Source organism: Nipponia nippon, unplaced genomic scaffold (genome assembly GCF_047370975.1).
Source record: "Nipponia nippon isolate SJK-2023a ecotype South Korea unplaced genomic scaffold, ASM4737097v1 scaffold_1, whole genome shotgun sequence".
NCBI lineage: Eukaryota > Metazoa > Chordata > Aves > Pelecaniformes > Threskiornithidae > Nipponia > Nipponia nippon.
Window position 1 is genome coordinate 112,218,686 of NW_028262290.1, and position 27,142 is coordinate 112,245,827.

General features: G+C 34.8%; 1 protein-coding gene across 16 annotated transcripts in view; it reads right to left on the reverse strand.

The window, feature by feature from the left end:
* The window catches only part of LRRFIP2 (LRR binding FLII interacting protein 2), a 60,154-nt gene that overhangs the window by 18,337 nt on the left and 14,675 nt on the right, over positions 1 to 27,142 (reverse strand). For 5 of the 16 annotated variants that reach the window (XM_087767180.1, XM_087767234.1, XM_087767188.1 and 2 more), the window contains 15 exons: positions 20,964 to 21,050; positions 19,405 to 19,455; positions 15,511 to 15,564; positions 13,587 to 13,652; positions 11,577 to 11,618; positions 10,572 to 10,637; positions 9,061 to 9,135; positions 8,261 to 8,308; positions 8,131 to 8,175; positions 7,322 to 7,369; positions 7,167 to 7,220; positions 4,386 to 4,493; positions 1,944 to 1,988; positions 1,151 to 1,264; positions 628 to 699 (listed from right to left, as the gene is read on the reverse strand). In XM_087767180.1, coding sequence (XP_087623306.1) covers positions 628 to 699; positions 1,151 to 1,264; positions 1,944 to 1,988; positions 4,386 to 4,493; positions 7,167 to 7,220; positions 7,322 to 7,369; positions 8,131 to 8,175; positions 8,261 to 8,308; positions 9,061 to 9,135; positions 10,572 to 10,637; positions 11,577 to 11,618; positions 13,587 to 13,652; positions 15,511 to 15,564; positions 19,405 to 19,455; positions 20,964 to 21,050 — 975 coding nt within the window. The remainder of the gene's footprint in view (positions 1 to 627; positions 700 to 1,150; positions 1,265 to 1,943; positions 1,989 to 4,385; positions 4,494 to 7,166; positions 7,221 to 7,321; positions 7,370 to 8,130; positions 8,176 to 8,260; positions 8,309 to 9,060; positions 9,136 to 10,571; positions 10,638 to 11,576; positions 11,619 to 13,586; positions 13,653 to 15,510; positions 15,565 to 19,404; positions 19,456 to 20,963; positions 21,051 to 27,142) is intronic. The other 11 variants (XM_087767254.1, XM_087767269.1, XM_087767286.1 and 8 more) reach the window with 6 other exon arrangements.

Sequence of the window (27,142 nt, forward strand, 5' to 3'; positions counted from 1 at the left end):
TTAACCTAATACTGAAGATACCAACCTATAATTTAGACAAAGATAATGGGGGAATGTAAACCACAAGCATTAAAAAAAGAAAAAACCTTTCATTAAAACAAAATTAATCTTCTCCTGCAAGCAACACGCCTGCCCAGATTCGTTTCAGCACATCTTTCAAAATTATTAGTTTGGTTTTGCTTTATAAGATGCAGTATTTGCTGAAACTTGGAAGACTAATTCTTAATTTCTTAAGTTCTTTGTCATAACTATATCCCATTTCTTTCTTCCCCATTCAGTACATAGGAATTATTTTGAATATCCATTTATTTGCTAACAAAACTCTGAAAAATATAAATTGAACCTCTCATTATCTTATCGGAAAACACCTGCTAAAAGTTTAATGCTGTTTTAACATAAACCAAATAATGAACATATACTATCTCATATACATTTAAATCATATCTTAAGTAATTTATTCATATGACAAATTTAAGCTGATGATCTCTATACATTAAAAGTTAGATACATGCTTTAAAGAAATTTGAAAACTTGTTAGTAAAGCCTTACATAGTTAGTGGAACGAGTGGTATCTCCATTACACAAAAATACCCATACAGAATGCATGCTTGGGAGGAGCCCTGATACCTTTAGTTCTTTAAGTCCCTGCATGTATCTCCCTTCTACATCGTGTATCTGGTCCTTAAGATCATAGATATCCTGCAGGACATAGGAATGAACCATTGCATAAGAAGTATGGGGAAATAATTTATAGTCGAAAAAGCATTAAAAGGTTTACATGCATTTCTGTCAAATGCCAAAGCCTGCAATAATTCACAGAAATTATAATTGATTCACAACAACTTGATGGAAATTAAGATTTGTTTATATTCCTGAATCCAAGCCATATCAAACAGGACAGAATTGTTTCAAGTTTGGCATAAACAGTGTCTTATTTTAATATAAGCTAAACTGTTAGCACCATAAATATTTATTAACACAACAAATACAATTACCACAATAAATACAGAACTCTTTTGTGATTAAAAATTACATCCGTGTAACTTTTTCTTATTATTAAGAAACCAGGAGTTCTGTAGCAAAGAAAAATTCCTCCTATCTACAAATACAATTTTAAAGTAGCTCCAAATTCTCTGAAAATGCAGTTTACCCGTAATTCACTGAGGGAGGCATCAGGATCAACCAAACTGCTCGTGTCTCCACTTCCTCTCCTAGACGAGTTGCCACTCAGAGGAGTTGCACTTATTGAATTGCGAGATGATGGCTTAAAAAGGGAAAAAGCCTGTATTAGTAATCATACTGTCATTTCTGGTATACTTGACATTACTCTTTATAAATTGCTTCACAGTCATAAAACACTTCTTTCCTGTTTTTACCATTTCTTAATATTAGTTTATAGACAATATTTTCCATTGATTAGTTTCCAGCACTTATGTTTCTGCTTGGTGAAATGTTGGTTTCCCTTTGATGACTTATCAGTTATCACAAGATTACAGTTTTGAGTCTTCTGTTCAGAAGACTTTCATAAGGAGGCTGTTAGTGCTGCAAAACTGTAGAAGTTTAAAATATTTCTAAAAATGATAACTTCTGCCACCCAGGATTCAGAAGAAAGTCTCCAGTGGAATCTAGCATGTGAATTTTTATAGTCCTAGCCTCTTAAAATTCAACCTTTCCTGCTAAATATTTCTCACACAGAAAATAAATTCTGTAAGAAACTCATACTTGCTAGAAGTAAACTAAAGAATAGAATTCTTTCCTCGGGAAATAAAAGACACAGCGTTAATTTTGTAGATAAAAAAATGTGTCTAAAAAGATCTCTTAAAAATGACTAAAATACACTCTACTAAAAACACACAGCATTTATACTTTTGGAACTATTTTAGTACTTGTAAATTTATGGCTGAACACTGACTTTCAATAATTTTTAAATTAAAAACTCTTACCCTTGAAAATATTTCTGAATGCGATTTTTCACTCTTTTCTTCCAGCTGAAAGAGAAAAGGAAGAGTGATCACAATACACCTTTTGCAATAAGGGACTACTGAATCACCATCTTCTGTTCAAAGATACTCATATTTAAGAATGAAAAATGAAACAATGGGAAAAAAATAAGAAATTCCAGAAGTTAGCATAGATCAAGGCAAAAGAAAAATTGAGCTTGAAAACGTAGTTTTTACCTCAATTGCAAAATAAATGAATGCTTGTAAAGAAAAAGCCAGAAACTCTTTTTTAAAGTTTTTAAAAAGTCACTATCAATATTACTGATCAACAAAACACGTTTCACTATTTTAAATTTCAACAGGGTAGTGACTACAACACTTGGTAGCATAACAAACACGAAGCTTCATGCAAGTGCACTTCAGACAATCAGTGACACCAGTGTGAATGTCCTAGTTATTAGAAAACACATTTGTTCCTTCAGTCTCTTTGGTGAAACCTGCAATTACATCAGGACAAAAACAATTCAGGTAAAAGCCCATAACTAAAGTCTACTAATTAATAGCAACCTACAAAATAATTTCAATTCATATTTTATGTATTGAAGCCTAAGCAAAAGAACTACCACCCTCCCTTCTTATTTAGGAAACTCCAATATTGCAAACTTATATTGTAGTTTTCCATATTTTCTACATTTCTATGAATCAAAATAGGTGGAATTAAATAAAGACATTAAGATGTTGCCATATTTCCTAAAACAAGTATGATGCACTGAGTATGGTATCTCAAATATATGGCTTCTCCAAAAACACCTTTTTTTCCCAGCCCCGGGACAACAGATTTGGAAGTCTGCTACAATCACAATAGAAAGAAATGTTACTTTATGAGATCTTTCCTTTTCCTTCTATTGTGGTTTCTACAGAAGCAACATTGCAGTTTCATAGCAAATTCACCATCTCCAATGATGTACTGAAATTGTAAATTGCAAATATTTGTCACCACTGGGACGGTAAAATGATGTTAGGAATCCAATTGATCTGAAATCTCCATTTAGAATAACTTAAATAAAAGTATAATTTTGGAATCTAATAATACATAATAATGATGATGATGATGATAATAAAAGCAACTGAGAAGGTAGCATAATTGCCAGTCTCAGCCTCCACATTTTCTTTTAGCAGACCATTAATTTCAGAAAAGCAGGTTTATTAGAGAGGAAAAAAAAAAAAGCTAAAATTTAAACTGGAGAAACGATTGGTCTATGTCATGCTTTGAGCAGGTACAGATGATAAATACTGTGCATTCCATAATACAAGTTACACAGCACTATAAGAGTATTAAATCATCTAAATGCAGAATCACAGAAACTAGTGGTTGTAAGGGTAGTCTAGCAGTCACCTAGTCCAGCCTCCCTTCCACAGCAGAACTGCTGCCAACAGTCCAGGTCAGCTGTGGCTTTACCTAGCTAAGTCTCACCAGCTCCTGATGATGGAGGTTCTCCAGCTTTGCCATAATCTGACAGAGTGCAACTTGCTTCTTGGAGTGGCTTGTCTGAACCTCCTAAGCTGCGGCGTGAGGCTGCTGCCCCTTGTTGCACTGCTTGGCACGGGTATGAAGAGTTTGCCTCTTACCTAATCAAGCAGTTGCAGACTGTTGATCACCACGTAGCATCCCCTTTGCCCAACTAAAGAAGCCCATTTCTTTCTACCTCTCCTCCTGCTGCATGTGCTAACGCTGACTGTTATTTCAAAGACATGCCTAAGAACAGAAATTTCCCTATTTTTGCCACTATTAAACACAAAAGTTTTGACTGCAAGGAACAAGAGCTTCTAGAACTTATAGCAGCAATAAAGAGAAGGCAGCTAGGTTTGTTGTAAACAATGTTCAGACTAAAGGGACGCACAAGAAAACTGTCATCATTTTGCTGTAACACGCTCTACTGACTTGGGATTCAGTGCAAGACCATAGCCAACAATGAGTGCTCCAGTAATAGAGCTTGATAAAATCTCATCCTGGATGAGCATACACTAAAATGCACTAATGAGGGCACAGTTTTAAGTATTTATTGTTGTAACTAAACCAAGTAGTAATATTCCAAAAATACAGAAAAGACCTAGATAGTGTTAATTTCCACAAGAAAAAATCCCAACATTTTACATTTAAGAGATGCTTAAGCTTATCACGCACAAAATGTGAAGTGTTAACACTTGTCACATGCTTCTAGCAACAGGCAAAATCCCCTTTAAAATAAAGCAGCATGCTTCTTAAAAATTCAGACTCCAGACATTTTTATACAAAAACCGGCCCCAACCCTTCAACAAACCTCTTTGCCATTAAATGACTCTGAATACTTTTACAGTATTTACTCTTGCAGAGTATGAAAAGAAAATCCATGGTTAGTAAGTTTGCTGTATTCACGACAGTATAACAACAAGCATTACACTCACACTATTCAAACCTTGGAGATCGTCTGAATCGGAAACAATGCTTCCCCTGCGGTTGGAACGACTAAAATAGTCAGCAGCAGTTTCACTTTGATCAGAAAAATCAGAGGACTTCAAAAGATAAGGAGAAGGGTGAAAGAGAACTGAAGATGACACCACAGAATGAACAGAAGTTTATTTTAAAAGAACAAACAGGAAATCCTAACTTAAATCTCCATTACTGTGATTTATTCTAGCTTTTCTAACAGTTTAACCATTGTGAAATCTTACTCTCTTATATTCTTGCTATTTCAAATGTGTCTACATGAATAGAACATGTACCACACTGATATGAATACTTTAGTCAGCATATGCATTGTTTTTAAACACTCTCTTCACATGTTTATTGTTATAGTTTACAGTATCTAAAACTAAAAGCAATGAACAGTCATTATTGATTCATTTTCCTCATTTGCAGTAATGTTAAAAAATACAGAGATATGAAAGGGCTTAGTATTAAGATAGTGTCAAACAAGCTACAAAAATTACCTTTTTTTTAAAAAAAGGTTTGTAGATCACAAAAATAGATTATATAATCAGAAGCTGATAAATAAAGGTTATTATTTTTCTCTACAAATGTTGTCTCTTCTTCAAATCAACACAATCCCAACACTACTAATTATGAATATGATCTGGGCTTCCTCTCATTTGTAATTTTAAGAGGCCTTACAATAGAAGACAAGCTTACTCCCCAAAGCTATGTGTCAGACAGGCACCTAAAAAGGTGAGAAAAAAAATGCTAATGCTACACATCACTGGTAAAAAAGGCAAAATATATCTAACCACATTACAGTCATTACAATGCCATGGGAATTCAAGTGAAATATTTAACTGAGAGAACATTATGCATGATAAACATAGTATTTAATGAGAAGAGTAGGTTTATCAAAAGTGTTGTATTGATAACGTTCTACTTCAAAAGGCAGAAAGTTACTGTAAACATTATATTTAGTTTTAAAAGTGATTATATGAAAGAAAAATCTTTTAATGAACAGTTTGAAAATATATTGTCCTTATCCCATTTTCACCATTGTAAAAAATAACTTTTCATTTCTTTGTACTTGAGGTACATGAGTGATGTAGCCTCATCTTATTCTGATTAAAAGACAGTGAGTTGTTTTTTATGCAAATGTAACCAGTTACATATAGAACAGCTTACTGATGAACACCTGTCTCACATTACGTGTGCTTAGGAGTACAGAATTTGTATTTTTTGTCACTGCTTGGTTATGTTCTATTTCTCTGACAAAAATAATTTTCCAGCTATAACTATAGCTACATTTTAAATAATATATTTATTTTTTTAAAAAATAACAAAGTAAATAGACTTTCACAGTCAAAGTTGGCTAAACCTTCTTATTTCACTTGCATTTCACAAAGTATAAAGATGCTGAACAGAATTCTGCTTATATGAATTACGCTTTCAGCGAAAGAACAAACAACTCAAGGGCTACAAACATAATCTATGACAACATTGTGCTCTTTTTCATTCAAAACCAACTTATCTTTGCTGTTGAAAAGTCCATACATCTGATAAACCTTATTGTTCCTCCTTCTATACCTTTTACACTTCTAATATCTTTCTTCATGGGTTTATCAAAACCAATACAGTTTAAGAAGAGGCACCACGCAGTTTTTCACCGGTGTTTTCTACTCTGTTTCCATCTTCTCTCCTACTTTCTCTTTCCATTTCCAGATTTATTTCATTAAACAAATACTTTGAACTCTATTAAACATCCACTAGTGTGAGCGAATGGTACCTTGGCATTATTGGTATCATATATACATACTGAGATCTGATATATATATTCCTATGTACATATAAAGGATATACTTTTAAGAAATGAATCTTAATGTTAAGAGAAACTAAAGGAGACAAGTAGTGTTTTCACAGTTCAAGAGACTTTAGAGATGGATGTTAATACCTCTTAGGTTTTGGAACCTGATAAAGCAACAGCAAAATTCCCTTTTTCCTACACCCTCAAAAATTCACTCTGACATCTTTTGTAGCTAAAAACATCCAGTTTCTGACAAATCTGTTTTTATTTGTTTAGTCTCTATAACATTGTTAAGAATATGTGAAAAATGAAAACAGGACAGAGCATTTCAATTTAACCTATACTAGAACACTGATCTACTTTTAGTGTAGCATGACAAATGAGCAGCTGCACCAATGAAACTAAGACAGTTCTGCTGCGGCAGAAACAGGGCAGAACTATTTAAAATCACTTTGCAGCACAAAAAGCCACCTTCCAAATGACCCTTTTAACACAATACAGACCCAGGAAAAAGTTTCTCTCAGTTTTGAATACTGGTCACCATAAAAATGAGCTAGCTACTTCTTACTGCATGATAGAACAAAGTTTGCACTAGTCCTCTTCCCAAAAATAAAGACTTTTTCACATGTATTGTGGTAACAGTTTCACATGCCTGCCCAACTATGACATAAGGTGGTAACACCAACAATGTACTATACTCCAGTTCCCAATTGCTTCCAATTATATACATTACAAACATTTAGAAGACATTTAGAAAAGCAAATTCCTTATTGCTTCTTACTGTCTTTCTGCTCAAACTTTACATCTTGCTAAAAATCACATCTCTGACAAATTAGATTTTTCTTCATGAGGAATTGAAAAATCGAGTTTGAGTGCTGATCAGTAAAACGATCCCCAGTGTAAATACTCATAATCATCGTGTGTTAGTATCAAAGCATTCAGCAAATCATGCAAGAAGAACGCTCACCACAGGACTACTTCGAACTGAGCTTGCTCTTGAAGAATAACTGCATTCAGATGGCTAAAGAAAAGTTATGAAGGAAATTTTCACAATTTTCATAGATTTTTGTCTCCAGAAAACAAAGATAACGAAAGAAACAACAAAAAGCCTATTACACTTACAGTGCGAGAACTATATGAGCTATGTATTCCATCACCACACAAAGATGCCTAAGAGGGAATGAAATAGCGTTTATATTCAGTCTCAGAAATAATTATGCCACACACTTATACACTGTAATCCTTATGTAGTGTAATGTACTCCATGTTATCCCATCTATGCATTTTCCAGTTAACGTTATACTTTTTGAAAGGACGAACAATTTTTTAAGATTTCCAGCAGCATTTCCTCCTACTGTTAGGGATGTCTATTTCCAAATATAAGAATTTCCTTGAAAAATAGCCAAATAGTTTAAAAAAAAAATCTTAACTATTTTCAGAAGAAAATTAGACATTTAAATTGTAAAGATGCAGATTAGGTTTTCATCCTATTACATCTTTGTATGGTTGTTAAATGGCATCTTATTTAAAAGTATTTAAAATGTATTTACCACAAATTTCTGTAATCTCCTGACAGTGATTTTTCCTGTTCAAACACTTGACTTCTTTAAATACTTTTTTAGTATTATACATGCAGTTATTTAGTATGCTTGGATTAACTTGTTCTAACCCCAGTGTTCATCAACATCATTGTTGTATGCATAAGCTTTATGCTTGTCTGTAAAAAGATCAGTAAAACAGCAACGACTAAAATATTTTAAAGAGGCAATTTAGCAATGTTAAAAACATTAAACTGAATGCCTCCACAAAAGGACACACACAAGCTGCAGCTTTATTTAAAAATATGAAAAAGAAATGCACATGAGATGCTGTTAAGCCTCATGTCCATACAATACAAATTTAAGGCAACCATGCAAATGGTGCTTACGAACCAAACTGATACTTCTTATCAAACCAGTGTTTACAGAAGGAGACACCTATGAAGAAAAGCGTAATTTTATATTTCTGAGGGCCATTCAAACATCTAAAGCTAAGCAAGGTATTATTTTACATTGTACTAACCCTGTAACTCCTAGTTGTTGCCACTGGATCACTGTATAGAGAAGATGACTGTAGCATGAAGAATAGAAAAAGTCAGAAACACTTTTTCTGCGTACCTTAAATTTTTTTATCTATTGCTCTATATTCCCCAAATGTTCTAAAAGATTGAATTACTAAATTTTACATCTATAATAGAGAGGAACTTTTCTCAAAGTGTGGATAAACATTCCAAGAAAACCCATTACCTTTGAAATCATAACCTAAAACATTAAAGCAATCTAGTATTTTTATCAGAAGATTTGTAGAAGAGAATAAGAACTAGTTTTCAAAAGACACATCAGTTTCCACTAACTACTTATTTAAACCTGACCATGACAGTAGCTGCAGGTACTGGAAGATACTACCTATCTCACAACAGACCACCGATTTATCATTTATATTACTGTAGAAGAAAGTAGTACATAGACACTAAACTGAAGACTTTTTTTGTTGTTGTTTTTTAAAAGCAAGAGTTTGAAAAAGTGAGTGTCACAGCTGCTAGTTGTTTTCTTTATATCATACAGCAATCATGAAACAGAAGCTATTTTAAATTTAAAACCCCACATATGCAGAACACAAAGCAACTTGCATGTTATCCATTCATTTTATAAAAGATAACCCTTAAAAGCAAGAAATACAATTGTCACTACTATTAGCTGTAATAATTTGCAGTGTTATGGAAGGAACGAGAGAGAAGTTTGCTTCTTATAGCATAAGTAAGCAAAACCAAATATATGTATTTTATATATGTTAAAAAATGAATATAGGAAGACGAGACAGACCCGAGTATGGTAGGAAGGAACTGGTTTACTATATCTAAGGCTGCTATAATTTCTTTGATCATAGTAAATTCCACTCTGTGGGGGGAGAAAAGAAGAGAAAAACAAAGGTCACATCTGTAGATTTTGTACGTAAAAGTTCTATCTCAACATTGCCCAAATATTCCCAAGCTTACAACTTGTACAAAACACTGTAAAAATTTTCCCTACGGTTAGTTCAAAATCCATGTAACTTTCTGAAGCAAGTGCAAAAAACCCCAAACCCTCTTATATCCTCTGTATATCAGCATTATCTGTACTTTAATGTCCTGCCCAACCAAAGGAGTAAATAGTTTTGGTTTTTCTCCCTAGTAAATAAGGAAACCCTGAAAAGTTTATCTAAATCCTGACAAGTGCAGCATGAAATACATGAAAAATATATCTGGCAAAACTTGATAATAATCAGTACAGCATCTTTTTTTCCATTAGAAAGCATCCTGAATCAGAGCATTTTGGGAGAGAGAAGGACAGAAATTCCTAAGAATTTAATAGGGGATGGATGTTTATGTGATCAGCATTAGTCTGTACCCTACCATTGTTCTTTACACTACGTGTGCATGCTGAAAGCCCAGCAATTATACTTTGGCTTATTCTGTTGCTTCTTGACACTTCCTACACAGATTACATATATATGAATACGTGAAGAAAAGTTTGATACATAAAGAAGGAAAAACAGAGATGACAATGGGGCAAAAAGTAGCACTTTCTATCTCAATAGGCCATAGGAGGCAGAAAAGTTCATGTTACTCATTCATTTAAGAACTGAGGGAACAGGAAAGTAGCACCTCAAAAGCGCACAGAGAAATGCCGTAATATAAATAATTTTAAGAAAATATAAAAATTATTTCAGCCTTGTCTCAACAGGCGTTCACTGCTGCTCTAACTCCCCCAATCCTTGATGCAACTGCTATTTCATCAGTGCCAAAACCCTCTGAAAAATCACAACAAAAATATTTAATTTCTTGGCATTATATTCACATATGTTACACACTGAACTTTCTAAAACAGTTTTTGGAAGATCACAATAATCCACATGCCTTTCTCAACAGTTCACTGGGTTAACATCAAGGTTTATGGTAAATTCAATCTGCTTTACATCTACATTTAGAATATGAACTGATAGGGGACAAAGTTTAAATAGAACTGATAGGGGACAAAGTGTAAATAATAGGACATGTATCTCCATCCGGACTGAATAAACTTTAATGCCACTTTTAAGTACTTCCAAGAGCCTTCCACAGGCCTCCGACACAACATGGCTTCTATTCAGCTGCTTCCATTCATGGGATTCCAGTACCATGAGCACAGTTTCAAACACCGAGCTTCAGGTCAGAATTTGGTCAATACTAGAGGTTTGTTTTTTCCTGAAAACATTTATGCATATGGCAGCAAGCTAATACATTTATCCATAACTGTATTAGTATGTAACTACACAGTTAGTATATTTATAATAAATATTATAGTAGAAAACTAACCAATAAATCTTTATGTGAATAACCAGCTTTCTTCTTTGAACTATGAGATTCACTGTAAGCATGACTCTAAGAACAAAATTTAGAAAATTAGTATCACTATATAACAGCATCTTCAATCTTAAAATATAAAGAAGTCAAACCTACAACGGAAACACCACAGAAAATTCTAACTACATGATCAGAATAATAGGCCATACTTCTGTCACTGTGTAGAAAAGAGCTGATAAGCAAAACTATAACCAACCTTATCTCTGATTAACACAGACTTGGCCTAAGCCAGTGTTCACATTTCACAAAAAATGTGAACACTATAAATAAACTAAAAAAGCCTAACATCGCAGACTATTTTAAGCACTATACTGTGTTTCCCTATCTGTGGCTAATTCAGATAACATTGCTGTTTAAACAAATTCCGCTTTTTAAGCTGCTTGCATCTTCCTTATAGTGGTACTTGGTACTTTTCTTTGCTTAAGGAGATACACACAAATCTTACTTTGTGTAATACCAATGAGAATGTGATGCACTCTACTATCGCTTCACAATGATAAGAAAGAATTTCTTTTAAGTAAAGGTATACAAACCACCTGCTTTTTCTCAGGACTGAAATAGTTTTCCATTAGATTAAGTTGAAGTTTTATATGGTAATGGAGAATACAAATATATGCATACACATATATTTTTTTAAAAGTACATCTTCCAAGTCTAATCTGTATGTCACTTCACTACAAAGTTTAGAAATAATAGATAAATACTAAAAAGTGCTTACTGTAAGACAGCTGTCTGCTGTATGTGACTTCGTTAGATTTTCTCCCAGAGAAAGTTTATACATGCATTCTATGGAAAGTGTTAGAATTGTACTGCTATTCTAGGTCTGAAAGTGTGATAGTACAAATTTATATATTTTTTTAAAATCAATAATTTAAAGTACCAAGTTAGTGTCATTACACCTTAAGAACAAAGCACAAAAGCAGTTGTCACTCAAAGACATGCAAAGTGTTAACATACAGGGACTGAGTATCTTGTAGATCTATCCTTAGCACTGTCATACTGAAGTAAAAGAAAATGAAATTAAAATCATGAAGTTAAAAAAAAGATAGATATAAAAATTAGCTTTTTTTCAAAGAACGACTAGAAAGACTTAAAAGGAAATTACAAGAAAACATATTTGACTAATTATGGAAGTTTATAAATGAAGAAATGCCATTTATCCAATTTAATGAACATTCTGAGGCTGGAACACTTTTTAATAAAAACTATTTTTTTTCCCTGAACAGCATCCCAATTTCTGAAAAGTGAGATAATTTTGGACAGCAGTAAGTTATGCGAAATATTTCATGTGGGTTTGGTAACAGAATTTTAAATAATTAAGCAGTCTCATACGGTAGATTGTATTAAACTGAGACAGTATTTTTTAGGTTACGTGATAAAAGGCTCATCTCCACACAGGCAAAGGAGCCCAGAGGACCATCAGTCAGCCCCGCTATCGAGGTGTGAAATCCATCACGAGGTGGGGGCTCTCCAGGGCACCTTACAGACTGAGGGAGGCTACTGCCTACAGGGCATGGAAGACATTATGGGATGCAGGGGAATAGCATCTTGAGATCAGGGGAGTAATCAAAGGTGGGGAAAGGGAGGGATAAATGTGTTTTCAGAAGGAGCAAGTGTGTGAAAAAGGAGGAATGGTGGGATGAAGGGGCCACCTGTGTGTAAAGAGGCTGCTTGTCTACCAGATTTGGCAACTCTTAACAATACTTCCGAAAACAACTATGTAATAACAGCTTAGCCACTGTCCCCATGTTTCTTGTCACTCAACAACGGAAAAGTTTGTGGAGTTTATATGTTCATTTTGTTTAACATAACAATCTTAAATTTTCAAAGCAAGCTTGTTTTTTCCAGTTCATTTAAAATTTCACAGGTATAACTTAGCTATTCTGACTGTAGGTAATGCACAATCCAAAATGTTACTTAGTATCACCCTAAGCTTTCTTAAAAAAAAAAAACAAAACAGAAATTGAAGGCAGTTTGAGAACATTACATGATATAGCATGCTAGAGTATCACACAGTGTAATTTTCAACATGAGAACTACTGAGAGGATTAAAAGAAAAAAAATTTCTTCTTTTCTATTGATATGTCTGAAAATTCCTTCTAGAGATCAAATTAACACCAAAAATTCCCTGGTCTTAGATTTTGTATTTGTTTATAAATTAATATAGGCCAGGTTTAGTTCATCTTATTTCATATTATCTCAGTAGTTGCAATACATCTATTATTCATACTATATTAAATAATAATTTAATATTATTAATGTAATTTACAGACTATGGCACCTCTTTGTGTTGCTAAAAGTATTACCACACAGCACCCATAGGACACTGTACCAGTTTTAACCAACTTAATTTTTTTTTTTAAACCGTTTTTATCTTTAATTATTACCTACTGATAAGCAACCTTGCTATCAGAGAATGGAGATAGATCACTTGGATAATCATTATCATCACAACACTGAACTTATACCTTAACTATTAACAGCTTAACAGTCTACTAACAAATATTTAAGTTGCCTAAACTAGGAATACCACAAAATATACAGAAATACCCATTTCTGAAAAAGTAAAATTTCTCCTTGTATTCCAGCCTTGACTGTAAGACTAACATTGCAAGATAATGGAGAAAAAAGGTTTCCTGACATAACTTTTAGCAACATCTTTGTACCTATCAAGGTTGATGCACACCTTTGCCACTTTACTTCTCTTTTGAGACATTAGAAGAGAGAGACAGGAGAGACTAATTCCCTTCAAACTTGAAGTTATCTTCAAGACAGAACACTTCACACTTTCTTTAAGCCCTCAAACTTGCTATCACGAAGTGTTCAATTACATCAATTATTGCAGCAGTCCAGTTAATACCTTCTTCTATAAAGAAGCATGCTTTCACCAAACTAGTGCTTTTAAGTAGACACAGAAAACATTATAAATATGCACACATCAAAGCATGCTCATTCCAGGCTACACACCACAAGATCTCTCCTTCTGGAGGTACTTGCTCTGCTCCTGTGAGACCCACTGACATCCAAAGAACTCTTAAGAATGAAATTGCAAAAATATATCAATAAATAAAATAATTTTAAAAAGCTCTAATGATAACTGTTAGTCTTCACTGAAAGGTACAAAATAACCAAGGCAGTCAAAGAAATTCTGGGTAAGCCCCCCCAAAAATGAGCTCAGTTATCTGCTGAGTTCAAGCCCTATTCTTTAGTCAAGGGTAAATTACTTAATCTACATCTTAGCATATTCTGTATGTTAACCAAGGCAAGAGCAGATGTGAGCAAACTTGTACCAGCTCACAAGTTTGTAAGTGTTGCCAAATAGCATATTTTACATGCTTTTCCTGTAATCCATTTACTGTTTGCAAAGTAATCAACACTACCTGATTTAAACAATTTATTTCGTAAAAACATCTGTGTGATAAATTGCAGAAACACTTACTTAACACCAGGAGTTGCAAGACATTACACAAAATTCAGTTAATTAAAGACTACATTTAATTGCTGAAACCTCTTAGTAAGTGACAATCACTTTTTTTTTTTTTTTGAAGTCCCAGAAAGAAACAGTTTATTCCACCTTCCAAAATAAACAAACCCAATCCTTTTATTTTAGTAATTTGTCCCTCTCATGGCCTATATATCCAGATCAATGACAGGCTGATTTCTAGGTAATCTACTAAAACCAGGAAAATGTTTACAGAAACCCTCAATAAAACCATTCTTTAGCACCGTGTATGACCTAAAGAAGCTATAGGAGAGCCTACACAATACAATAAACACTTCTATTAGCAGTCTTTGGGACACCTTGCATCATTGAGGTAAGTCTTTGCCACTAACGAATAATACATCCCCACATTCTCAAAGAAATAAAACCCTGCATCATACCAAACTCTTCAAATTGTATCCTAAGATACTGCTACTTTTTCTTGCACAAATGTTATAGAAACACAATAATACTTAAAGTGCAAGAAAAGACTCAATGGTGAGCAGACAACTATCAGCGTCCATTTGGAACGAAAGCCCAAGTTACAAATCAGCATTACTTATCTTCAATTAAGTGGCACTGATGCAGGATGACTCTGAATCAGCAGTAGTAAATACTTTACTTAATATAATTTTGCCCATTTGCAGAATTTCTGACAGATAGGGAAAATGGGAAAGAGATTTTTTTTTTTTTCCCTATTAGACTTATCTAAACTAGACCAGCGTTTGATCATTAACAGCACCATTAATATGCGTAGTAGTAATCATAAGACAATTGACAACTTATGTAGGAATCTTACTACTCTACCATTGCAAGACAAGCCAATTAATTCTTACTAGTTGGCAAAATCTGAAGCCTAAGTGAGTACAATTACTCAGCTTTTAAAAAAAGAAATAAATCATATTAGACTGGAATAAAACTGAAAGATGACACTTAAAGCTTGTCATTAAATATATGTTATTCCAAATAATTGAGTGTTGAACTACCTATATTTCCAAACAGTTTCCAAATGCCTACTCAATTATTTTCATCAACAAAAATATACTGTAAATGAATATATATAGAAGAGGAAAAAAAGCACGAGGTATTTATAGTAAAAACATAGTGAAAGAACTAAAATGTGACAACTGAGTTTCTTTTTAAATGCAAAGATTGAAATACATAAAAATAAACTACCTTGTTGACATTGATGGAAATAAAATACCAGATGAACTTTAACATTATATGTGACTTAAAATACTGACTCTAAAACTGCTATTAAATACTGACTCTAAAACTGCTAATACTTGGAAGACTTAAAGCATCATCTGCCCCCTAAGAAAATGAAACCAAACCCCAAACTTTTTCTTTTTTTTTTTTTTTTTTTTTTTTAAAGGCCACGATGGAAAAGTATACAGTTTGAACACAAACCAAATATGAATGTCGACTGGACCGGTGAGAATACCTGGCCCTCTCTGAATCTTCCTGAGAAAGAAGAAATGCAGAGTTACTTCATACTGAAGAAGAAAAAAAAAAAAAAAAAAAAAGATGACAAAGTAAAAGCAAGCAAAGGTGAGCAACATGCTGTTAGCACTTTTAATGTATTATTTTGAATAATCCATTGTGGCAAGTGAACTCATTCAACTCAGAAGAACTGTGATTTCACCTTATTTAGGTAAGTATGCCAACACACTACGTTAGGAGATATAAATAAGGGGGGTTAATATAGTAATTAGTGTTCAGTAGTCAATCTTTCTTCTGATTACTGTATTAATGCAGAAAAAAAGTAAAATATTTTTTTAAATTAAGAAATTAAAGTTAAAACTTAAAAAAATTAAAAGCTTTACGAAATTTCAAGTACAGTAGTAAGAAATTTACTATATAATTACTACAGTCAGATTGTGAACACTTTGCAAAGTTATTTTAGCCCTAATAGAGATGATCATTCTCAGTTTCCTCATACATATTTCAGATTTTCTCCTCTATTATAGGAACAAAGCTTCTTAAGCAAATTGATCAATTTTAAGTTCTATAGGTAGTTCTGCTCTACAATGACAGTGAAAATAATAAACTCAACTTATAAAATTTGGGGGAGGACAACAAGCTAAGGAACCTTAATATCTTTGTTCTGTTGAAAGATCAGGGAATGTTCACTTTTGCTCACACAAAGGAATATGCGAGAAGCAGCAGGACAAAAATACAACTAATTTAAAAGTAAACATTGAAATGCTTCATGTGCCATAAGCTTCTCAAATTTTTTAGTTACAGTAGGTAAGCATATTAAGAATAAGCTTAATTTTAAACTTTCCCATTTGAAGGCTACAACAGGGCTCTAAAACTAGGAATCCTTCTTTAAATTACTCACTTTCTACAGTTTTCAATATGTCAAACTATTCTAACGATTTTAAGCCAGTTATCTTTAGAGTTAAAAGCTCAGCCTATCATAGATATCCGTCTAGATGGATATCTAAAGTCTAAAGCTGGCTTTCATACTGCTTATGGTCACATGGTTATTTTCTGCATTACCACTGGATACATTAACTTGCTTAATATTATTTTGTGACTATTCAAGACACCTAGTTAATACTCTGCAAGAAAATCTCCCAGAGAGGGGAGGGGAGGAAAAAAAAAAAAAAAAAAAAAAAGAGAGGTTCATTTCATAATGACATTTTAGTCTTCCTCTCTATAGTGCTTACTTTGAGGTTTAAAATGAACATTTATGCTATCTAACTTTTCAACACATTATAGTCACATCACTGAAAATTTTAAATATACTTTGTGCCTGTGGTCTAAACGGACAAACATCTGTTAAAGACATTTGCAGCTTGCAGGCAGACAGTTTGCTATTTATATGATTCCTCTTAATTGCAGTATAACACCCCAGCTAATGATATGCTCCTATAATGCAAAACTTCAGCTTCTGATACAATTTTCTGTACATTTCTGTAGGTAATTTACTTAGGGTAACAAGTCTCTTCCTGACATACAATCAGAAAATAGAAAGCCAGCGTTAAGTGTTCAGCATATTGATGTCAAACAATAAAGTACTACAGTACATACTGCAAACAGATAACTGGTGCTGGTAGCTATCAAGCTTGATTTCTAAGAATTTAAGTTTGAAATATGTGCTCTATCTAAGATTGAGGTTAGGGCTCCTGATCCAGGAAAGGAGCGCACATCTGCTCAGAAACCTCCTGCAGCAGCTGTGCCTCTTATGAGTGCAAAAAGAAAGTGGCATTCAATTGACAGGCATTAATTGCAACATGAGATTGCTCACAAATGCAATCTGTGTTCCACAGTTTGGAAGCCCTTGCTCTCCGGCAAAAAAACATTCAAATGTGCATTCCACCAAGAGGTAACAGAAACCTATGCTGTTCTTTATAAGTGACATGAGAACTAATATACACATAAATGTCAGCTAGGCAAAGAGACAAAAAAGTCAGCACAACTTTTGCAAATAAAATTCTAATGACAGTTCTAGGATTCCTCAACAGAAGTGCTGATTAACTGTCATGGTAGTTTTAACTATTCGAAATTATGGTTAGTCTCGGCATATATTGCTTAAATCTTCTTGATTCAAAACATTCATACTTCCCTAAAAACATAAAAAGAAACTCACATCTCCCACGTGCCTTTTTAAGAGGCACATGAAGTTTGTGAAAGGAACTCTCTAAAGAAACATCACACTAAACTAGTATAAATTGAACAGCAGCTTTCAAGGCTGGTTCTGTTTAATATCTTTATCAATGATCTGCATGAGGGGATTGAGTGCACCCTCAGTAAGTCTGCAGATGACACCAAGTTGGGTGGAAGCGTTGATCTGCCAGAAGGCAGGAAGGTCCTACACAGGGACCTGGACAGGCTGGATCGATGGGCTGAGGCCAACTGTACAAGGTTCAACAAGGCTCAGTGCTGGGTCCTGCACTTGGGTCACAACAACCCCATGCAACGCTACAGGCTGGGGGAAGACTGGCTGAAGAGCTGCCTGGCAGAAAAGGACCTGGGGGTGCTGGCTGACAGCCGCCTGAACATGAGCCAGCAGTGTGCTCAGGTGGCCAAGAGGGCCAATGGCATCCTGGCTTGTATCAGGAACAGTGTGACCAGCAGGACCAGGGAGATGATAGTGCCCCTGTACTCGGCACTGGTGAGGCCACACCTCGAGTACTGTGTTCAGTTTTGGGCCCCTCACTACAAGAAGGACATTGAGGTGCTGGAGCGTGTCCAGAGGAGGGCAACGAAGTTGGTGAAGGGTCTAGAGCCCAAGTCTTACGAGGAGCAGCTGAGGGAGCTGGGGTTGTTTAGTCTGGAGAAGAGGAGGCTGAGGGGTGACCTTATTGCTCTCTACAACTACCTGAAAGGAGGTTGTAGTGAGGTGGGGGTCAGTCTCTTCTCCCTAGTAACGAGTGATAGGACGAGAGGGAATGGCCTCAAGTTGTGCCAGAGGAGATTTATATTAGATATTAGGAAAAATTACTTCACAGAGAGAGTGGTTAGGCATTGGAACAGACTGCCCAGAGAAGTGGTGCAATCACATTCCCTGGAAGTGTTCAAAAAACGTGTGGATGTAGTGCTTTGGGACATGGTTTAGAGGTGGACCAGACAGTTAGGTTAACAGGTTGGACTCGATGATCTCAGAGGTCCTTTCCAACTTAACGCTTCTATGATTTTTCAGATTGTAACTCAACTATCTCTGCTCATTCCTACCTAGTGGATTTAATCTAAATAAATGAATAGTCAAATAATTTATCATTATTAATTGCAAGTGAGGGGCAAGGGGTCAAAGGATGCAAGTGATGCATGGAGTGGTTTTTTGGGTTTTGTTTTTTGTTTTTTTCTGGTTTGGCTGGTTTTAAATCAATTAGTTTTTGTAAGTCATGAAAGTGACTTAATCATCAGTGAAAAGACTAGCATTTGCCATGTTACTCAGAGGAAACAAATAAATGCAAGTCTGCTAAGAAAAAAAAAAAAAGTAAAAAACACAAACCCCAGAAATTAACTGAAATAAAGACATTTACTATTGAAAAGATATTTGCCTAAATTGAAACTAATGTAATTTTGTTTAAAATAGATTCATGACTTTAAGCCAGCACATGGTAGAAACAAGAAACATTTCATTTTAAGAAAAGTATCTCATTTCATAGTTTGTCTTTTGCTGCCATAAAGTGCCCTGCATATCCATATCCGTATACAGTTTATATGTAATTGTTTTCAGTAATAAAACACTTTGAAATGACACACAGCAAACCATTAGTAAATTACTTCCTCCAAATCCTATGTTAGGTCTCTGAGTGGCAAAAACATGCACAACAGGTGGTTTTAGCCTACCATCCATTTCTGGATATGAGCCCATTTTCTATCATATGAATGCTGAGAAAACTACAGAATGTAAAAACAAAAACAAACAAACCATTCACAATACAGATTAGTCATCACACAAGACTGGATTCCTAAATAAAAAATTTGGAAAAAACTAAGTTAATTGCCATATAATCTTCAGTATAATATCAGATACCTACAGCAGTTCGAAAACTGAAAGTATGGAATAATAAGAACCATATAAAATTGAGGCAAAACCACATTTTGTAAATTGTACTTGTTATTACCACAGGAAAAACAAACAAACAAACAAACAACCCCCAGCATTTACATGGATTTGAATGTAATCATGATAAATAATAAATTCTCAATCTTTTACATGCTATGTCAAAACCTGAATCAAATGCAATAACCATGAAATAATCAGACTGCTGAAAACATAGTTCCTAGGTTTTTTTGCTCAAGAAATGTAAACTTTTTTTTTTTAGGAGAAATGTGTGGAGCAACACGCAACTGTATGTGTAAATATTATCCTAATTCTATTAATTTTTTTAAAATAAAGACCCTGACAATAGGTATTTATTGTGAACACTTTCAGTATAATGCATATGGGAAGAAATTGACCGGAAACTGCATATCCAAAGTCACATATCCAAATTATCCAGTTCCTAAGTATATTATAAATACATTAAAAATAGAGCAAAATAATTCTCTCTCCTTTGTCATAGTTGTTTATCCTATACATTAGGCAGTGTACATTTTGGCTACATCATGTTTATTATTTATGCTGTGCTGCCAGTCATCCATATTTACATGGACCTTTTGCACAGCAACAACAAGCAAAGAAACTGCCACAGGTGAGAACTGTTCTTATAAAAGCACAAAAGTCACCAGCTGACTCAGCCACAAATCTAGTAGTTCAAATCCAGACAATATTAAAGTTCACATCAGAAGTTGAAAACTCTTCCTCTTTATACAAAATTATTTATGCAAGCCTGAGCTCTGGACATTGCCATTATGTTCTCTCTTCTGCTCATTTAAAAATCAAAGAAGCAGTAATAAGAAAGCCTCAGCCCTTTAAATATCTAAAGATAAACATTTAGATTAATCTTTGTCCAATTTTGATTGCTAGCACTGAATTTACTGCATTTGTTAAAGGAAAAACATCCAAGCATCCGATTTTGTCTGTCAAGCTAGAATTTCAAATCACATTAAAAATGTTTTATTTTTCATTTGAAAGCAAGAGTGCTAACAGCCTATTTTGTATAGCAGATTTTTTCCACAATATGAGCGTAACTATTAAGGAAGTTCAAAATGAATGTTCAGATTAATATTTTGTGAGGTGCTACCCACAGGTAAATACAAAGCAAGTTAACCTTTTAGATACATAACCTAAGGCAAAAGAGGAGGGTGTAGGGGGAGAGAGAGAAGCTAACAGTTGCCTGATGCTAAAAATACTAGCACGCAGCTGAATTACACTGAAAGACAAAATCTGATGCAAGTACAGAAATAAAATACATTAAGAACTTTAGTAAAAGTTTGCAATAATTCCTGATGATTTATACTACCTCTTTTTGCTGTCGCTCCAGCTCTCTCATACGTATATCTCTTGCTTCTGCTCGAGCTGCCCGTTTGGCTGCAAGCCTGGCTTCTGCCTACAAGCAAATTGAAAACACTAGAAGTTAAACCACATTTTTTCTATAATGATTTGAGTACTCAATTTAATATTCTCTTCACAAAAACACATTAAGATTCTAACATCACAATATGTAAGTAGTAAAGAAAGTAGAGTTCTCAGAATGAAATTTCAGAAAAGATATATCCCTAAGTCTCTACAGTTATCATTACTAGTCAAAAGAATTACATGTTGATAAAAGAACTGAGTTCAGAAATGTTATTATCACTAAATCCAAAAATTCACATCTTGCGGACTTTAGCAGTACTTTGCCTATACATAGTATTTAAACAGGCGAGTATGCAGCTGCAGAATCTTGGGCCACAGAAAGACATTAAAAGAAAAAAGAAAGAATCAAAACAAAGATATTAAACCACTACTGTTCATGTCATATTTAAAGGCTCTGCTATCATTTGGAATTACTTCAAAAAGCAAACATCACTTAGAAGTTGAATTACTTCAAACAGCAATCATAAAATCAAATTGATTATCGGACAAAATGTAAGAAAGTAATCTAAGGTTACAGTTCCTCAAAAACTTAAACATTCACCATCACCAAAAAGGGACTTCCCTACCTTTCCATTCAAGCCCTTACACTCCCAACACCTTCCTTGGACACAGCTCCAGCACTCAGAATCTGCTGCAAGCCAATTTAACTAACTACCATAGCAGAAGGCTAACAACAACAACAAAGTAGTTTTCTGCTGTGTTAGTGAAATGAATTGCCTTGTACAAGGATCTTATGAACACTAGACCCAGCAAAACAGATGGCAGGACAAACAGTAGTGAGACCTCTCCCTTTTCAGTGGCAAACAGCTGTTAGACCTCTTGCACTGCTTGTGAAACCTGGTTATTGGCAGATACAACTATATATTTTCTCCACTTTGTATCCAGCCTCAACCAAAAAAGAAATACATTGTCTTTCAGACCCTAAATGCTACCTCAAATTTAATCAGGTAATTACATGAGGTAATACTTTTTGACATAAAGCTAATAGTTGAGGAAAACACAAGCTCAATTTTTTCATGTTTGAATAATGAGTTGATGAAAATTTTCTCTTAAATTCTTGAAATATTAAACCACTGAAGACAGGTTTTCCACCAAAAATTCCAATTGTTTATCTAACATTAATTAAAAACTTCAGAGAAACACCAGCAGCCAAAAATTCAGAACTCTTAACATCCAAAACATTTAATTTTATAGAACTTTTTAAAAATGTAAAATTCAATGGGATTTTGCCTTTGGTTAAGGATATTTTTGTTTCTGCTTTTGCCACTATCACAGCATAGGTGTATGTAAAACATTAGAAACCTATAAAATTAATGACAATTGCAAATAACCATCTTCTACTGTGCTTCAGGAAAAAGGAAGGGGTATTCAACTCAGAGTTTAAGTTATGATTAAACTACAGGTACAAAAATGTCTCTCAATAATGACAAGAAAGAAGGCCAACACATTATAGCTTTATTACTTAAAATTGTATGTCTTAACTTCAGATGACTGATTAAGACTGTTTTTCTATATTTTGCATACTCAGATTAAATGATTCCAAGGTCTCTCTTGGCACTTGACTGCCACGGTGTAATCTTTTTTCAGAGCAGCATGAAGCTGCTTTTCTTCCCGCCTGATGACAGCAGACAAGAAAAGCAAGGGAATTCCCATGCAACAGGAAGTCTTCTCTCCCTTGCAGCCCTGCTCTGTTATTGTCTGTAGTCATAGCTCCGTCCCATATAAACTTTCACACAGACACGTATGCAGCACAGAAGGAGAAAGGACCCAAACAGCTGATGTGTCTGGGTTTAGTTCTGCTTATAGATGAGCAGACATACGCATCTAGCCTTTAGACTCTGGCAAGGCTTTATTGTTAAAGATAGAAAGTTCATTCGTTTACTGATTCACACTAAAAATCAATTCATATTTCACCACTCTCTCCTAATCCTACAGCCAGAGACCTAACTTTCACATTCCTACAGTACAGCAGAAACTCCATTTCTTCTGATTTACTAAACCCTTCATAAAATACAGAATTCTACAAACGTTTGTCATAAAATGGGTGCCTGAAATTGAAGAAAAAAAAAATCTTTTTAGAGAAAACTTTTAGCAAAAAATGGTTTGGTATTACATTTAATTAATCTGAGCAACTAGATTCCTCTAAAAAGTGTACAATTTCAAAAAGACAAAGAAGTTGGCCAGTTAACTGAAAGAGCAGTTCTCAGGCTTCCTTCACCAAAACTTAAAGCAAGAGACAAATCACATTACCATTTGGAAGGCCATCATACCAAATAATTTTTTATTCTCAGCAGATCGTTAGAGGGCAGACCTTATGTTACTAACAGAGCACTCATACAAATCGTGATAACTATGTAATTGAAATTCAAAGTTAACATTAATAAAAACAACCCTAATTCAAAAGAACGTAGTTTTCTTCCTGGGTGCTGCTGTTCGCTCTGTTGTGTTCCTGAAGAAAGCCCATAAAAGTTGTAAATAATTTTCCATGAACACTATTCACAAATTAAATTCTTCAGCTACATTGAAATAAAGTCTTTAAATACCCGCTAAGGGAAATACAGTGCCACAACAGCTTTGGAGAGAAAACAGAGTTGAAAAGATAAAGCTGTTTGGACTATAGAAGCAGCACAGAACGGAAATCTAGACTACTTTTTATTTTTTGCTGAAAAAAACCAGTCATGTTATAATGCTTTTCTAAATAAATTAGTATTTGAATTGAAGAGCATTCTAAATACATCACTATTCCTTGCTCATAGGAGCTTGGGAGTCAGTACAGGTTGCTTTCTACAGCTTGCATTAAACAAATTCCAGTCTTAGAAAACTACAGACTGGCCACTACAGCCTTGATTTCAGTTTCATTGGTCATTATTCTCCATACAGTCTTTAGACCAGACACACATAAATAAAATATATTATTTATTAAACAGATATATTACATTATCATCTAACTGAACAGCTTGTTAAAAAGTGATATAACATAGCAAATTCCTGTTTTCATAGAAACACAGAATAGCTTGTGTTGGAAGGGACCTTTAAAGATCACCTTAGTCCAACCCCCTGCAATGAGCAGGGACATCTTCAACTTGATCAGGTTGCTCAGAGCCCCATCCAACCCGACCCTGAATGTTTCCAGGGATGGGGCATCTACCACCTCTCTGGGCAACCTGTTGCAGTGTTTTACCACCCTCATCGTAAACGATTTCTTCCTTATATCTAGTCTGAATCTACCCCCTTTTAGTTTAAAACCATTAGAACCTCGTCCTATCACAACAGACCCTGCCAAAAAGTTTGTCCCCAGTCTTTCTTATAAGCCCTCTTCAGGTACTGGAAGGCTGCAATAAGGTCTCCCCAGAGCCTTCTCTTCTCCAGGCTGAACAACCCCAACTCTCTCAGCCTTTCCTCATAGGAGAGGTGTTCCATCCCTCTGATCATTTTTGTGGCCCTCCTCTAGACTTGCTCCAACAGGTCCATGTCTGTCCTGTGCCGAGGACGCCAGAGCTGGATGCAGGGTGGGGTCTCACCAGAGCGGAGTAGAGGGGCAGAATCACCTCCCTCGACCTGCTGGCCACGCTTCTTTTGATGCGGGATACGGTTGGCTTTCTGGGCTGCAAGTGCATGTTGCCAGCTGAAGTAAAAATGAAACTGTGGACTGTCCAAGATCTAGCAAATCTGACACTTCAAAAGTTTCTAAAGGAGCCTTCCAACTGCTAAAAAGAAATGTGATGGCTGAATTTTCTTAAACACTTCAACTGCAAATAAGAGATGAGGTATCCAAACCTGTTAGAGCCATACCAGTACACTTATACTGGTGGCTAAAATGGAAAGAAATCACTTGGTTATACATTCTGGAGGAGCAAATAGGAGGTATAGATACAACAATTTTCCATGGAATTTATTCAGAGAAGTGATTAAGAAAGGAAATAAAGGAATACAGAGAAGATATTTGTAACAAAAGAGATTGGGTAGAAAAAAACACAAGGAAGAAGCCCTCAAGACTTTGGATAGGAAAAAAAGGATTAATTAATAACTAAATCTGTAAATTTTTTTGTATATGAACACCCTCATACTACTCCTTATGTTTTACCTCCAACCCTAAGGACAAATATGTGATTTTAAACCAAGTGCCATATCTGCATTTCTTTGGGTATTAGCTCTCCTCCGAGTAACAAAACAAAACTATCTTTAACCGCCGAGTTCTGGAATTCTTCATTTCAAAATAGGTACCAAAAAGCATTACATACAAAAATAAAAGTAATGTTTCCTTGTATTTGCATAAACAGCATTTCAGTCTAGAAGAATATGATGATTCTGGCTGTTTTCAAGCAGTTAAGCTACCAAAGTGAGCAGTGCTCACTTTGATTAGATTATTTTATTGCATGTGTTTACTAAACATATGGGTAGCAACAGAACGTTCTCCTTCCATTACAAATGACATGGTCAGTTTCTTCATTTTCACCTAAAAACCAATTACTAACAACTACTTACAGTCATTTAGAAAACTCTCTCTGCTTATTCCATTTTCTCTTTTTTTTTTTTAATACATATTCTGCCACGATCTTTCGAAAATCTTTCAAACCATTTTATCTCAACTTCCAAGGATAACATTTAGTTCTTCAGTTAAATCCAAGATATTTTTGGCAAGAAAGAAAGGCCAAAGGGGAAAAGACTAGATTTTAATTTGAATGCCTTTGTAAAGATTGAGTCTGGAGTCTCTCCTTTCTGATGCATTTTTCCTAGTCTCTTCACAGCAACGATCAAGTTGTTCACCAAGATAAGAATCACACTAGTACATTGAATTGACATGGTAGAAGCTTCCTCCCATGTTGAGCAAGGAGAAGCAGAGCATCTGTCTCCATAGTGTAGACAGGCATCTTTCTCCTTCCCCTTGCTTGTAAGAAGGAATTCACTAGAAAGCAATAGTATTTTGATTTTAAATGTTCATACTGTAGAGAAGGTAAGTCATTAATTAGCTCAGATTCAGCATAAAAGCTTCATAAGGATAAAATATAGGCTATACTAAAATGTTATTCACCTCTGAAAAAAATATGAATGCTTTTCATTGGAAAGTTAGAATTATTTTGTCCTCATGGGCTACAATACGAGTAAGTCATTTCTCCCTCTGTCAAGGGATATGCAGTGCTTACGATCCTGCGTTTTCCAACGCCAGAGGCCCAGGCAAAGCCGGTTCTCCTTCTTCCACCAGATGGCAGCGGCGAGGCCGCCGGCCACCCCGGCCCGGGGACCCGCCCGGCTTCTGCCACGGGGCGCCTGGCCCAACACCGGGCCGCTCCGCCAGGACCTCCGGGTGAGCACCTGGCAGCGTTCACAGTGTTTCTTAATACACTGCAATATAAAGTTTATTTCATCATTTCTTATTAAGTGAACGTGCATTATTTCTCTCTTCTGTTGCTCGTTTCTTCTGTATTCACATTTCCACGCTTGTTACCCTCTTCATCTCCTTTACCGTCTCATGGACCCAAGGCAACACCATTGGTCATGTACCAAATATATTTCTTATGCCTCCTCAGAAATATCTTCCTTCTATTTATTTCTGATGTGCCTACTCTTTCTCCAGTTGCCTAGAAAGCAAAGACTATAAACAACAAACTCTTAAGGTTTACGTGACTTAAAGGTTTAGGATTCTTCATTTCTGATGTCTCTTCTTCTTTTTCCATTTATTATACGGATCTACATATAGATTAGAAAAATCTCTAGAATACCTTATCTCCTATAAAATATCCTTAACCGCTATTAAAAATAACAGCAAACAAAATTTTGCACTAATACTGAAGTAGAAATAGCTGATTTAAAAACATTTAAGTGATCTCTTATTGAAACATAAATTCAAAAATCATCTAGCATCTACAAAGACAACCTCTGTATGAGGGTGGGGTTCTTTGGCGCGTTTTTTTTTTGCTTTCTTAAAAAAAGCTGAAGCTGTATGCAGAGAGAAACATGTACTGAATTTTGAATAGGTTCAATATGACAAAGACTATGTTAACTGTTTTTAAATTCATGACATAGCCTTCAAACATTCTAAAATATTGAACTCTCAGCTTTTTC